This window comes from Stegodyphus dumicola, chromosome X2 (genome assembly GCF_044657685.1).
Source record: "Stegodyphus dumicola isolate Sdum_Otavi_A_Nest chromosome X2, ASM4465768v1".
In the NCBI taxonomy this organism is placed as follows: Eukaryota; Metazoa; Arthropoda; class Arachnida; order Araneae; family Eresidae; genus Stegodyphus; species Stegodyphus dumicola.
Genome location: NC_140781.1, coordinates 4,202,850 through 4,214,972, shown reverse-complemented (window position 1 = coordinate 4,214,972; position 12,123 = coordinate 4,202,850). Strand labels below are relative to the sequence as shown.

General features: G+C 33.7%; 1 protein-coding gene across 1 annotated transcript in view; it reads left to right on the top strand.

Moving 5' to 3' along the window:
* Positions 1-12,123, top strand: part of LOC118190618 (uncharacterized) — a 106,547-nt gene that overhangs the window by 9,264 nt on the left and 85,160 nt on the right. Inside the window, exon 2 of the mRNA XM_035361370.2 lies at positions 11,631-11,748. Within this exon, the coding sequence (XP_035217261.1) occupies positions 11,651-11,748 (98 nt within the window). The 5' untranslated portion in view covers positions 11,631-11,650. The remainder of the gene's footprint in view (positions 1-11,630; positions 11,749-12,123) is intronic.

Below are 12,123 nucleotides of genomic sequence, written 5' to 3'. Positions count from 1 at the left end.
TCCCTAAATACATAAAAGCCTGAGAACTAGTTACGTTATCAGGTTCAATGTTCCGTCTTACTTTCTTTGGGAACATGCAAGGACCTGACTCGGAACAGAGAGCTTACTAAAGCTATATTCAATAACTGTGGGAAGTAGACAGGGTACACAAGAAGGGTATACAAAACCCTTTATTTTTCTCTCTTTACAATAATTTCCGTACTTCGGAATACAAAGACCCACTACTTGTGGTCTAAACGTAAGAATATAAAAATATAACTAAACTCTAACTTTGAAATAATAAACGTGGAAGATTGACCTTATATTAACAGGAAGCCGTATGTAGTACAGAGAACTGTTAACACTACAATACGTTTAAAAATTATCACGAGGATTAAACCTCTGGCCTGGAAGGCAACCAGCAACTGAGTAAAACTTCTAAGGTAAGCGGCCTGCTTCGACTAACTCCTTCCTCTCTCTCGCTTGGCAAAAAGCCACAACTTAAGTACTTGGCGTTCGCCAGACAAATTTTGCATAAATAAGTTAACGCTTTTAATTCTGGCCGGAAGTAGAAAATAAGAAGTGATAGTAAAGATTTAAAATAAAATAAACGTTAGTAAAACTTAAGATCCGTACAACGTGAGCACATGAGTGCTAAATACTACGTAACCTGGAAACTGAATGCATAAATATTTGCATACATTTGCGACATGTTCTTTCGTACAAATCGACCTAATTAAAACACATATATACACACATATATACATAAATTCACAAATGCCTCTTAAATACACAATAAATAAACACCTATATGCCTGAGACCAATTACGTGCGCACATGCGTACTAAATGCAATGTTACCTTGAATCTGAACACATAAATAATAGCAATCTAATAACTTTACATATTATGCATACCCCTGTTGTATATGTCTGCTTCCAAAAAATATACCTGACGTCTCTGAAAACTCTCTGAATCCAAATCAGTAATTTTGTTAAAATGATTGAAAGTAGCTTATAAGTTTAGAAAACACTACCAATTTCGGTTCAGAAGATTTCTTAAAAAAATGCAATTTACAATATACCTGTGAAAACCATAATTATGTTTACTTATAACCATTTAAACCCTGAAACTAAAATGGTTGAAAAAATATGTTACTAAGTATAAATAAATCAATATACCTTGAAATCTGAGAGCCTCATTTTCGTCGAGTTTTTGTCAATCGATGGAGCTATTAATATTTAAACTGTTAGGCAGAAAGGAGCTCTTTTGCATTTTGTGTTCGACAGGAACATTGTTGTTAAATAAAGGTTACCATTTTTGCTTTTCGCAATATATCACTAAATTGGCGTGTTATCAGTATTTTGTATTCCGTGCCAATTTGTCTCAGTATGAGGGCTCTAATGCATAACCTACTCTATTTAAAACAAATGTTGATTGAAGTAAAGACAACGATTTGTGACAGACTTCCTTTTTTGGCTTCTACTGGGCGAGGAATGTTGAGTTAAGTATGTATTAAAGTACTTCAAATTTGCAGGAAATATATGATAATAAAAAGATACATGTTTAATGTTATTAATTGCATACGGACTTAATCTGTAAAGTTTTGGCATGAAAGTATTGGAAACAGAAATGAAATGGAAAGTTTGGAGTAAAGTGCTATGGTAAATAATGTTACTTGGAAGGTTGCATCGTGTTATGAGCGTGCCCTCATTAAAAAGTACAGTACATAGCAACCAAAAAGCCCCTTTATCGTTCCTTTTTGTGGGATGAGAGGAGGCTAGGTTATTTGAATGAGGCAAAGCACAAGAGGGCTATCTGCTTACTCTTAAGTATAGTTTGGTTTAGCTTATAATGGCAAAGCACGCTAGGGCTATCTGCCTAAGGGTAGGGATGCCTTTGTGAAAAACTTTATAAGAGAAACTGGCTCTTATTCACGTTACACATAGGTAAAACCCCGAAACATACCCATGTAGCTTGTCGTTTGTCTGGGTTCGAACCCGGATCGAATCGTATCTTAATCACTCGGGTTGGGAGGAGAAGAATTTCGAAATTAGACTGTGTAGTCAGTTGAAGGAAAAAATATGTAATGTGTTCGTAATAATTTTTTACTTATTTTCAAACAAAACGGTAGGACAGAGAAGTGAAGATGTAACATTTTTCTATCATAACAGGAACTTTATCACTGGTAATTTTGATTTGTAGAAAATGTACTTCAATTTGTTTGTGTTTGAAGAGAAAACGTTCTTTATGCGAGTAGAGCTATTAGGTTATTTGGAAGGAAGAGACTTGAAAAAAGAGCAACGTCTTCGCAGGGAATCGAATCACGGACCTTTGGAATACGCCTCCAGCGTGCAGACCACCACGCTACGACGGCATGCTAAGAAGATGGGAGAAATAACTTATGTACTCCCCCTTTTAAAGGGAGACTGGGGTTTTTGGGGGACCCAATCGCCAAATCCTGGGTGTGTAGAATCATCATCCAGCACCCTTTTAGTTCGGACGCCACTGTAGAGACATTAGGTATCTTTTGGAAGTAGGAGTGATGGAAGAGGAGCAACGTCTTCGCCGGAAATTGAATCACGGACCTCTGGAATAGGCGCCCAGCATGCAGACCACTACACCGCGAAGACACGCTAAGAAGGTGGGAGAAATACCTTATATGCATAACTGCTTATTTGATAAGGAAAGGAATTTATTGTTATAATTATACATTATATTATTTAATTTTCCAATATTCCGGCATTTATAATAGTATTTCTTTCTTGTATCAGTAGCTACTTCTAACTTTTATTGAAAGGAGTTTCTTGACATTTATGGCTGTAAATGATTAGGTTCTGTATATATTATTGGAAGATTTTCTAAAATTGATCTGCACATTTCTCTACTCATAATCAATTCATCAAATTCTATTATTTTATTTGGAAACATTGATAAGTACCATGAACGTTTAAATTTGATTACATTGAATATGATCTGCTCAGGAAGTTATTTTTATGCTGTAAAACTTTCAGCGCGTTTGCCTACCGCATTATCAGTAATTTTGTTTGCTGATTAAATATTCAGTTACATTTTGTAAACTATTCTATTAATTTATATACAGATTCTTCCCATAAGAATGATATAAAGTTCTAGTTAATTTAAGTGTCCTTGAGTACTAGAACCTTGTGGAAGTCTAGCGACTATTCGCTGGTCTTCTTGCAACTATAAAGACAAGTCCAAAGAAGGGTTAAAATACCCTTTTATTTACTCAACGAAATATTTGACAAACTGAACATTCTCGGGCTTACAGGATAGCCTCCACTTGGGCTTTAACTTAAGATAGGAAATAAGAAACTAAACTATTTCTTACTAACTAAAATTTAGCCTAAGCTGTATATAAACAACTAGCCGAGTTGGCCCGTAGTTAAACCTCTCCAGGGAATACTAACAGGTACGTAAGACTACGGCCAAACGTCGTAAGATAGGCTTAAAACAACGACGTGGTCCCGAAGGCAAATTACGCTATACTGAGAACTTCTGAACTCTTCTACGGAAGTGACTGAACTTCCCATTAAGTATTGGTTTTATTTCATTTGCATAAAACGCGATACTGAAAACTCATTCTGGCATTGAGTTGTAGGTACGAAATGAAAATTTATAAAGGGAAGTTAAAAATAATTATTGGAATATTGAAGTAATCCCTACCATGAATTGATTCTAAAATAAAATAAAATAAAATTTAGTTCAAGTACTATAAGGTATTTTCTCCCTCCTCTCCGCAAACTTTGTATATTTTGCACAACTCCAGCATAAAAAATCCTAATCACTTTACAGCACAGCCAAAGTTTTTATATTACTTTGAAGCGCAGTTTATGACATTTTGTTTTAGTTTATTTGATTGTAACGAAGCACTCAAAGACTGTCTAAGGAAAGGGATACCTTCGTAGAGGACTGTGCAAAGGAAATTGTTTCGTATACAAGTTACACATGGGGAAAACCATGAAAGCGCTCCTGTATCCAGCCCATTCACCGGGATCTGAGCGAACTACCAGTGTTCAGCGACTTTACAACTGCGCGGCTTTTGTTGCAACATTTTGCTTTGAATAAAGCATCATTTAAGTGTCCACTTGGACTTGGTGCACCCGAGCTAATTCGATGAACTATTTTCGTCGGCTATACGCAATAACTCGAACCTGATGTCACGAATGTAGCGTTCGATGTTTATTCTTAATGCTTCAAAGGTTCAAGGTTTGTTTGCATAGACCATTGATTTAAAATTGACTCAATGGTTGCATTGACCATTGGTTCACGAGCTTTGGGAGGCCCACTAACAGTTGCATTTAGTGAAATTATCCTTTTACCAGACTTATTTTGTAATACGTTTATGGTGGTATTAGCAATGGAATATGTGGCGGGTCTTGTCGGAATCACATAAATCCTTCAAATCAATATCCTCCAAATTTGTCCCCACAAAAATTGTTACCATCAATCATTATCGCTCACCAGTCACTGTAACTGCATCCCTTCCCTCGTTTTGAAAAATAAAATTGTTCTAGGATGCCACTCTGCCACAAACCACACCATACATCTTTTAGTATAATGCAAGGGCTTCTCGTGCATTTTTTGTGGATTATATTCATACCCAAAAGCGACAATTTTGCTTCTTAACATACCCAATTAAGCAGAAATGGGTTTCATCAGAGAAGATAATTTGCTCCCCAAAATTAACATTCTTGAAACATATATTCAGCCATGATTACTTGTCAGAAAATACTAAAACACAATTAAAAATTTGAGACAGTGTTAATATTTTTAGCATGGTTGCCATTTCGTTTCAAAATTATATCATTCTTACTGAAGTATCCTTTAGTGTCTACAGTATTTCATAGTTTAGTTTTTACTTTCCAAGATTCAGCTCATAATACAAATACCTTTGAAATTTAAAGCTTTCAGTATTTTTTAATGTTATGAAAGTCTTGTCAATGGATTTAGAAGTACAAAATAAATATTTTTAATATACTATTAAAGCTGTTTAATTGTCATATTCAAGAGAAATCCTCCTCCTATTTTTAAGACTTCCATTTTAAATCTTAATTAAAAACGCAAAAGCAAATAGTCGACACAGAAAATCTATGTATGTCTATACCTGAGAAGAATTCTCAGAATTCTATACTTTGTGTGTAAATACTGTGTTCTGTTGGCAATAAAAGTCGTCAGAATTAAATTAAAAAGCATCTTTAGCGGATGAAAATTTCTTGTTAAGATATAAAAAGTACTATGTTATGTGTCTTATTAAAGAGTAATTGCAAATCAGAATACTTCAAAATGTATTCTGAAACAAGTTGTGACATTTTTTAAAGATGTCTCCTTATGAATTGATACATTTTCGAGCTAAAATATCAGCAGAATTGAATTACATTATAATATATTACTTTCCTGCATTGTGATAGACAGCAACAGTCATCAAAATAGCCATTGAAGGTTTGGAAGTAGTATATATCATACATATTTCTAATCTTGATTTTATTCTTATGAAACATGTTCACATTATTCACTGAAAGCATTTAAAGGTTGCAGAGCTAAAGTGACTTTTATTTTATCAAAATAATATCAAATCTCCTTTGTATGTTCTATCAGTAATTAAAATACAAATTTCTTTTGTTACTTACATTTTTCTTTCCTACACTTAAAATTGTCGCATTTTTCTTACCAAAATTATTCTATCAATAGATTATACGATTTTAGATAATGAACGTGACAGGTTATATTTTCAAATCAAATACCCTTCGATTTGCTTTTTGGCTTCCGTCAAGCGTTATTTTTGCCAATTTTAAAGTGTATTTTTTTAAACTAAGGATATTTAATTTTTTTACTTCTTAGATTGGTTAAGTATTATCATCAATTCAATTTTATGTCATAATTCGGTTGAGAAAATGTAATACACTAGGGCATTAGAAAGGAGGTTCTTGTGATATTTAATTCTCTGCACCAGTGACATTAATTTCTTCATAAAGAACTCGATTTTTTAAGAAAATGAACATGCACATTGAGCAATATTTGGAATACAATTTGTCTGTGTCGTAATATACTCAGATGTCGAAATATGCTCCAGGTTTTTTTTTATGTAAATGGAAAAAATGAGGTGCTCCCATAGACCCATGCAAATAACTGATATTGCTGATATTGCTAAAAATTGCGTATACTTCTGTTAACGCAATAATAGCTTCTTTTATTGCTACGTACTTTCCCCAAATTCTTACTCAGTCTAATCGCCCGAGAATTTAAACCGATTAGTTTGGAGAAAAGAAAGTAATTATGTGCATTTATGCATCACCTACTTCATTCTATTGCTAGCTTTAAGAGAGCAAATTATTCAGTTCACGAGTCAACAAGACGTTTTCTTTCGTTCTAATGCCATACCTGAAATATATTACATTGGTTGCTATTAAGGACGTTTCTCGCGTCGCTTGGATTTGGTTTGTATAGAGCAAAGAATGAGTAATATAATGAATTTGCACGTTCTCCTGACTTTAGCCAAGCTCTAAGCAAACGCTGGACTGCCAACTGACTTTAACCTTCCGTACCGCAATGCTGCTCTGTAAATAAGAGCAGAATGTTATATTCCGATGCTTTTTCGCTAAAATATTATAACAATATGAAAAAAAGAGGCTCAAACAATGGACCAAAAGGGGAAATATTTCAGAACATCAAAGAACTGTTCAGCGCATTTAACGCTTACATCATGATTAGCATCCAAGCATAAAATGACTCACAGAGAAATCGAATTAAGAGAAATATTAGTAATTCATGCAAAACCCGTTTGTGTATGCATGGTCAATGCAGTGCATATTATAAAATCTATAGTGTTACGAGTATGTGTAGGCATGTGTTAAGATGCGATGTAACCAGTACATTGTTTATTTACAAAGTTAGTTTTGGCATGTTTTCAGCGTACAGCAAAATTTCCGCAACAATGAGGTTTTGAAATGATGTTATTCCATCGAAAAATAATGTGGAATGTATTGTGTGTTCAGATCTGTTTCCTATATTTTGTATATTCTACTTTATGCAATGCATGCAGAAAAATCTCATACTTTGGCCTTGTATGGCCATGTAATGCCTTGATTTGAGTGTAGCTTTAGACATTTGCGGGATCCGGACGATAGCCGATTAGTCTATGCTAGCCGCCCGGGTGTCCGGACCTGCTCTCACCTGTCACTTGTGTATGCATGCATGCGTGTTTTATATATATAACAATTACAGCATAATTAGGACAAAATTATTTAGAACAAAACAATTATATATATGTAATGATATTTTTAAATCAATTGATTAAATTAAATGCTAATCATATTGCTAATAATGTGTTGGCGATTCTCTACCTAAATTGCATCCCTGTTCCTAAAATTTTGGCGAAATCCTTTCTTTAATAAAAATTATATTAACCTGTTGGCGCCCACCAAATCACCAAACTCATAAATCTGTCATATTACATAAAGTCCTTAAGAACACCCCTGATGAGAAGATAGCGTCACCTCGTGATTTCAATTAATATCGCTGATTGGATGAGCACCATGAGTACACGTATCTATAAATAGGGCTTCTCCTAGAGGCTCAGGAAGAACGCTTGTGAGATGGATGCTAAAATAAACGTATCACTTTATATTCCAAAATTTGTCTCATTCTTATTGTCCCGGCTGAACAACACAAATAATGTATGAGATTCTACATTTCATATATATATATATATATATATGCATGAAAGGGTCATCATCATTCACCTAACGGGGAGATGATTATTTTATATTGTTGTTGGGATGTATAAACATCGTTAATAGTTTATTTTCCAAATACTGTTGACTGCTTGAACAATATAAACAACATTTTGTACGTGTCTGCCTACCTAAGGATTATGAAAAGTATGCATAAATTCTGTTATTCTTGCGCTATTTTGTTCGTATAGCATTTTTAAACAGAAATACATTAATTAAATACAAGCTTAAATTTTTCACGAGAAATAATTATTAATTTTTAAAGTATGTTTCAACCTTTTTTTTACTATCTATACAAGTGCTGTTGTTTTTACATTAGCATTTTAGAAATATTTTGCTACTTTATTCGTGATAAGGAGATATTTTAAGATTGGATTGCTAAACAACTTTACGGAAGATTATTTGCATACATTAAAACTCTGTTTTCTCTAGCTTGCAAATGAGTATTCTAATTCCAAAGTCATCAAGCCATAGAAAAAATGGTCCGTATAGAAACTGATGTCGTTTTGTCAATTATAAATTGTCTTACATTCTGTGTTTGCTGCAGAGGATATTTTACTTAACTTCACAGAAGAAAATACAAAACAAGCATGATTAAATTTCATTTAACAAAATATGAGATGACTATTAAATGATATTATTTTAAATATTGTTTCCAGCAATTTGAGCTCCAAACCTTTCGTAAAAATATGAGCATCACTAAAGCTTAATTTAGTGGCACTTTGCACAGACGGCTCATATTCAAATAAAATTCAACATATATATATGCATTTGCTTGTATTTTCCTCTACCTCGAATTATTTTCCTCCGATGCAGTTAAATCCTTTCTAATTGTTCTCTTATATTCAGGGAGGAAGTACACGTTACTTAATTAGGAAAACTGTTTTGTGGAAATTAAACTTGTAAGCAAGTAGATATTGATTCAGAAGTCCAACAACAAAAATCAGCATTATATTTTCAAATTTTTACAGGACTAGTTTCGATGGTGGTTCGGTAAAACCATCGAAACTAGTCCTGTGAAAATTTGAAAATATAACGCTGATTTTTGTTGTTTGACTTCTGAATTAGTATTTGTTCGGCATGTTATTGTGTCTTAAGTAGATATTGGTTGATTATTTTTAATATGGCGAAATACACGAGGAATGTTTACCTGAGGGGAAGAAGGACTTCGTGGAAAACTTTGCAAAGTAAATTGGATCGTATTCACGTTGCATGAGAGGAAAATCACGAAATCTAACCAAGCAGCCAGCCCACTCGCTTGGGATGTAACTTGAGTTAAACTATTAGTATTCAGCAGTCTAAACTCATGGACTGTAAGCTGGTGAAACATCGTTTGTGGGGTTGACTGCCAGTAGAGTCTCAGAATACACTTTCTGTGTATTTATTTTTTATGTAGCTTAAAAGAACTGGGAGCACTGAATAGTATGAGTGTGTTACAAGTGAATAGTATGCAACAAGTGTGTTATTTTGAAATGTTTCCTTTTCTAGAAGTCTATAAAAGTTAGAACGCCAAGAAAGCCGTTTCTGTAAGTGATCGCCTTATAAAGGTTTTAAGTTAATTGACCCAGTTATCTCATTATTTTGGTTTTACTTTCGTCAATTCCGACCAAAATGCAAGTTAGTCAAATGTGTAAGTGCAGTGTTCTTAAGTTGCAGAAAAAGCTTTAGGCAGTCTTTCTGATCGTTACTCTATTACATCTCCCAACTGCTCGAATTCATTTGCTGCATTTATTCGAATTCATTTCACCTTCGACAAGCCGCATTTATTTCGCAATTGCTTAGGATCGAGACAAGGCTTACTTAGGCACATGGTAAATTGTATCTCACTTTTGTATTGACTTGAACGTTTGTCCCAACAAGTTTTGAAATAAACCAGATAGTCCTTTTTAAAGAGAAAGGCCTGAATGTATGGAACCCAGGTTCCTCCCTACTAATAAGCCTTCTTTCTGTAATAGAAAAAGTACATGAGAGAGCCCTAGCAAATTGCCTCTGGCATCATATAAGAACGTTCAACCCAGCAAGCTCATACCAATTCGGGTTCTCCCCGAATAAGAGCACTGTATATGCAATCAATGAAGTTCTGCAGCAGATAGAAATAAAGTACAGAATCAGAAGTCAGCCCAAACAGCCTTCGATTCCTCTGCTGGTCAGAGGCTCTAGGCACAGTGAAACATATAAACTGTTCAAAAATCATGTATGAAATTTTTCAAGATTACCTCACCAACAGACGCAACGTAATGATAACTAACAACCGTATAACTAAAAAATTACAAGTCAGAGGCTGTGCTCACGGATCATGCTTAAGTGTAGATTTCTGGAACCTAGCGTTTGACACGATCATGAAGCACCAATGGCGCCTAACACTCTGAATGTGTAGCCTTTCACGAACGATGCGGCTTTGGTCGCGAGTGGTAGCTCCAGAGACAAGTTACAAAGAAATGTAAACAACACATTAGAAAATTTCAGTTCTGTATGCAAATAACAAAAAGTAATAATTTCTCAAGAAACATCCCCGCTAATTATCCACAAACCCTCACAATAGATCCCAAGACTTCCCAGGTTCGAAATCGAAGGAAACAAGATAAAAATAGTTAACTCCCTAAAATGCTTGGGCATCATTCATTGATAAAAAGCTTAAGTTTATAGACCATTTAGAATGTATTGAAAGCAAGACCTCCAGAATCATAACCAATCTAAAGAGAACGAACAAAATAGGACGGGGGATGATATAACCAACCCAAAAACGCATCTACCAATCGTGAGCCGAGGGCCTGATCCAAAACTTATTGATGCAGTTTGTCTAGTCAATATCACTTTAAGTTTGACTCTTATGTTTTGTTAATACCGCAAGAAGGAGAGGTCTTCTGTAATTACACGAGCTGAGTAAATTTGTTGAACTGAAAAATTAGTAAAAAGGTTTGTTTAAGCCTTTTTTCTAATTTTTCTTAACGTTACGTTCTTAACGTTTCTTACATTCTTAACGTAACGTTTCTTAACGTTACGATTTCTTAACGTTTCTTTACTTAACGTTAGTTTATTCAATGATTAGAGTTGGGCGATACATCCCCTGACTCTCTACGCTGTGCCTGAAATTAGTCTTTAAAATAGATATGTTCCATAGAACCCTACTAAAAGCAGTTTTAACTTCTGGAATTATTAAAAGAAATCCCATTTATAAACTTACTCAATTTTCAGCGTGTTTCCTAATTTTATCTAAATCACGCATATATTGAAAATGTATTCACATTTAAGAAAAATTAAAAGGTGATAAAATTTGGAATTTTCGTGGTTTAAATACTTTTTTTCTTCCTATGTCTTCCTCACCTTTTTTAACAGAAGAATACATATATAGATATCTGTATCACAGCATCACATTCATGTAAATCAGCTAGCTCTGAATTTGTAAATTTTCTATTAAGAAGTATATATTGCATTTATATGATGACTATGAAGATGGTCGCAACTTTCTACTTGAGTGCCCTTGTAACTATTTATTTACGCATATGTAAGGTGTCCTTGAATTATATTCCTAATGGATTTAAGAGTGTCGATTACCGGCTGTTGATAATTAACCAACGCATCGATACATGAAGTTTATTGCCCAAAGATGTCCATTAAATGCATTGACTGGGAAAGCTAAACAACATGGTTCACTCATAACATATATATTACACACACACACACACACACACACACACATATATATATATACATACACACACACACACACATATGTTATATATAACGCAACGTTTAATAAGATCTTTATTTAAGTACATGTTATAAACAGATGTGTATTGATAAACACTAATAAAAGCCCAAAGCAAGTGTATACTTTTGATAATGTGAAGTATATAAAAGGGTTTTCTTTTTCATATAAGGTGTTTTCCTTTTTCAGTGCAATTTGTTAAATGAAAGATGCTGGAATCAAAGAAGGAACTAGTAGTTTTAGACGCCAATTTATCAAGTACTTCCAATAAACGTAGTCCTTTTCATCTTCTATCAAGCATTTTCAGGTAATGATATTTTACTTTTTATTCAAATAAATAGTTAGAACATTTTTTTTATTAAAAGCAATATTTTTAATGGTTGAAACAACTCGGGTTATATATTTGCATTAGGGAGATAAATAAACATTTTATTTTAATAAAATAGGAAAATTTTAAATACCTTTAAATCGGAATTTGTGCATTAGTTTTCAGGCCTATATTCTTGTTCATAATCTTTATTAAAAACACGATGAGTTAATCCAATGCTAAGGAATCTTTTATTATTGTTGTGTGCGTACGTGTTCGTAATAGATTGAATGCACACAGGTAATAGATTGAATGCACACAGGTAATAGATTGAATGAACACCGATGATAGGTTAAAAAAAATAATTTTTTTACT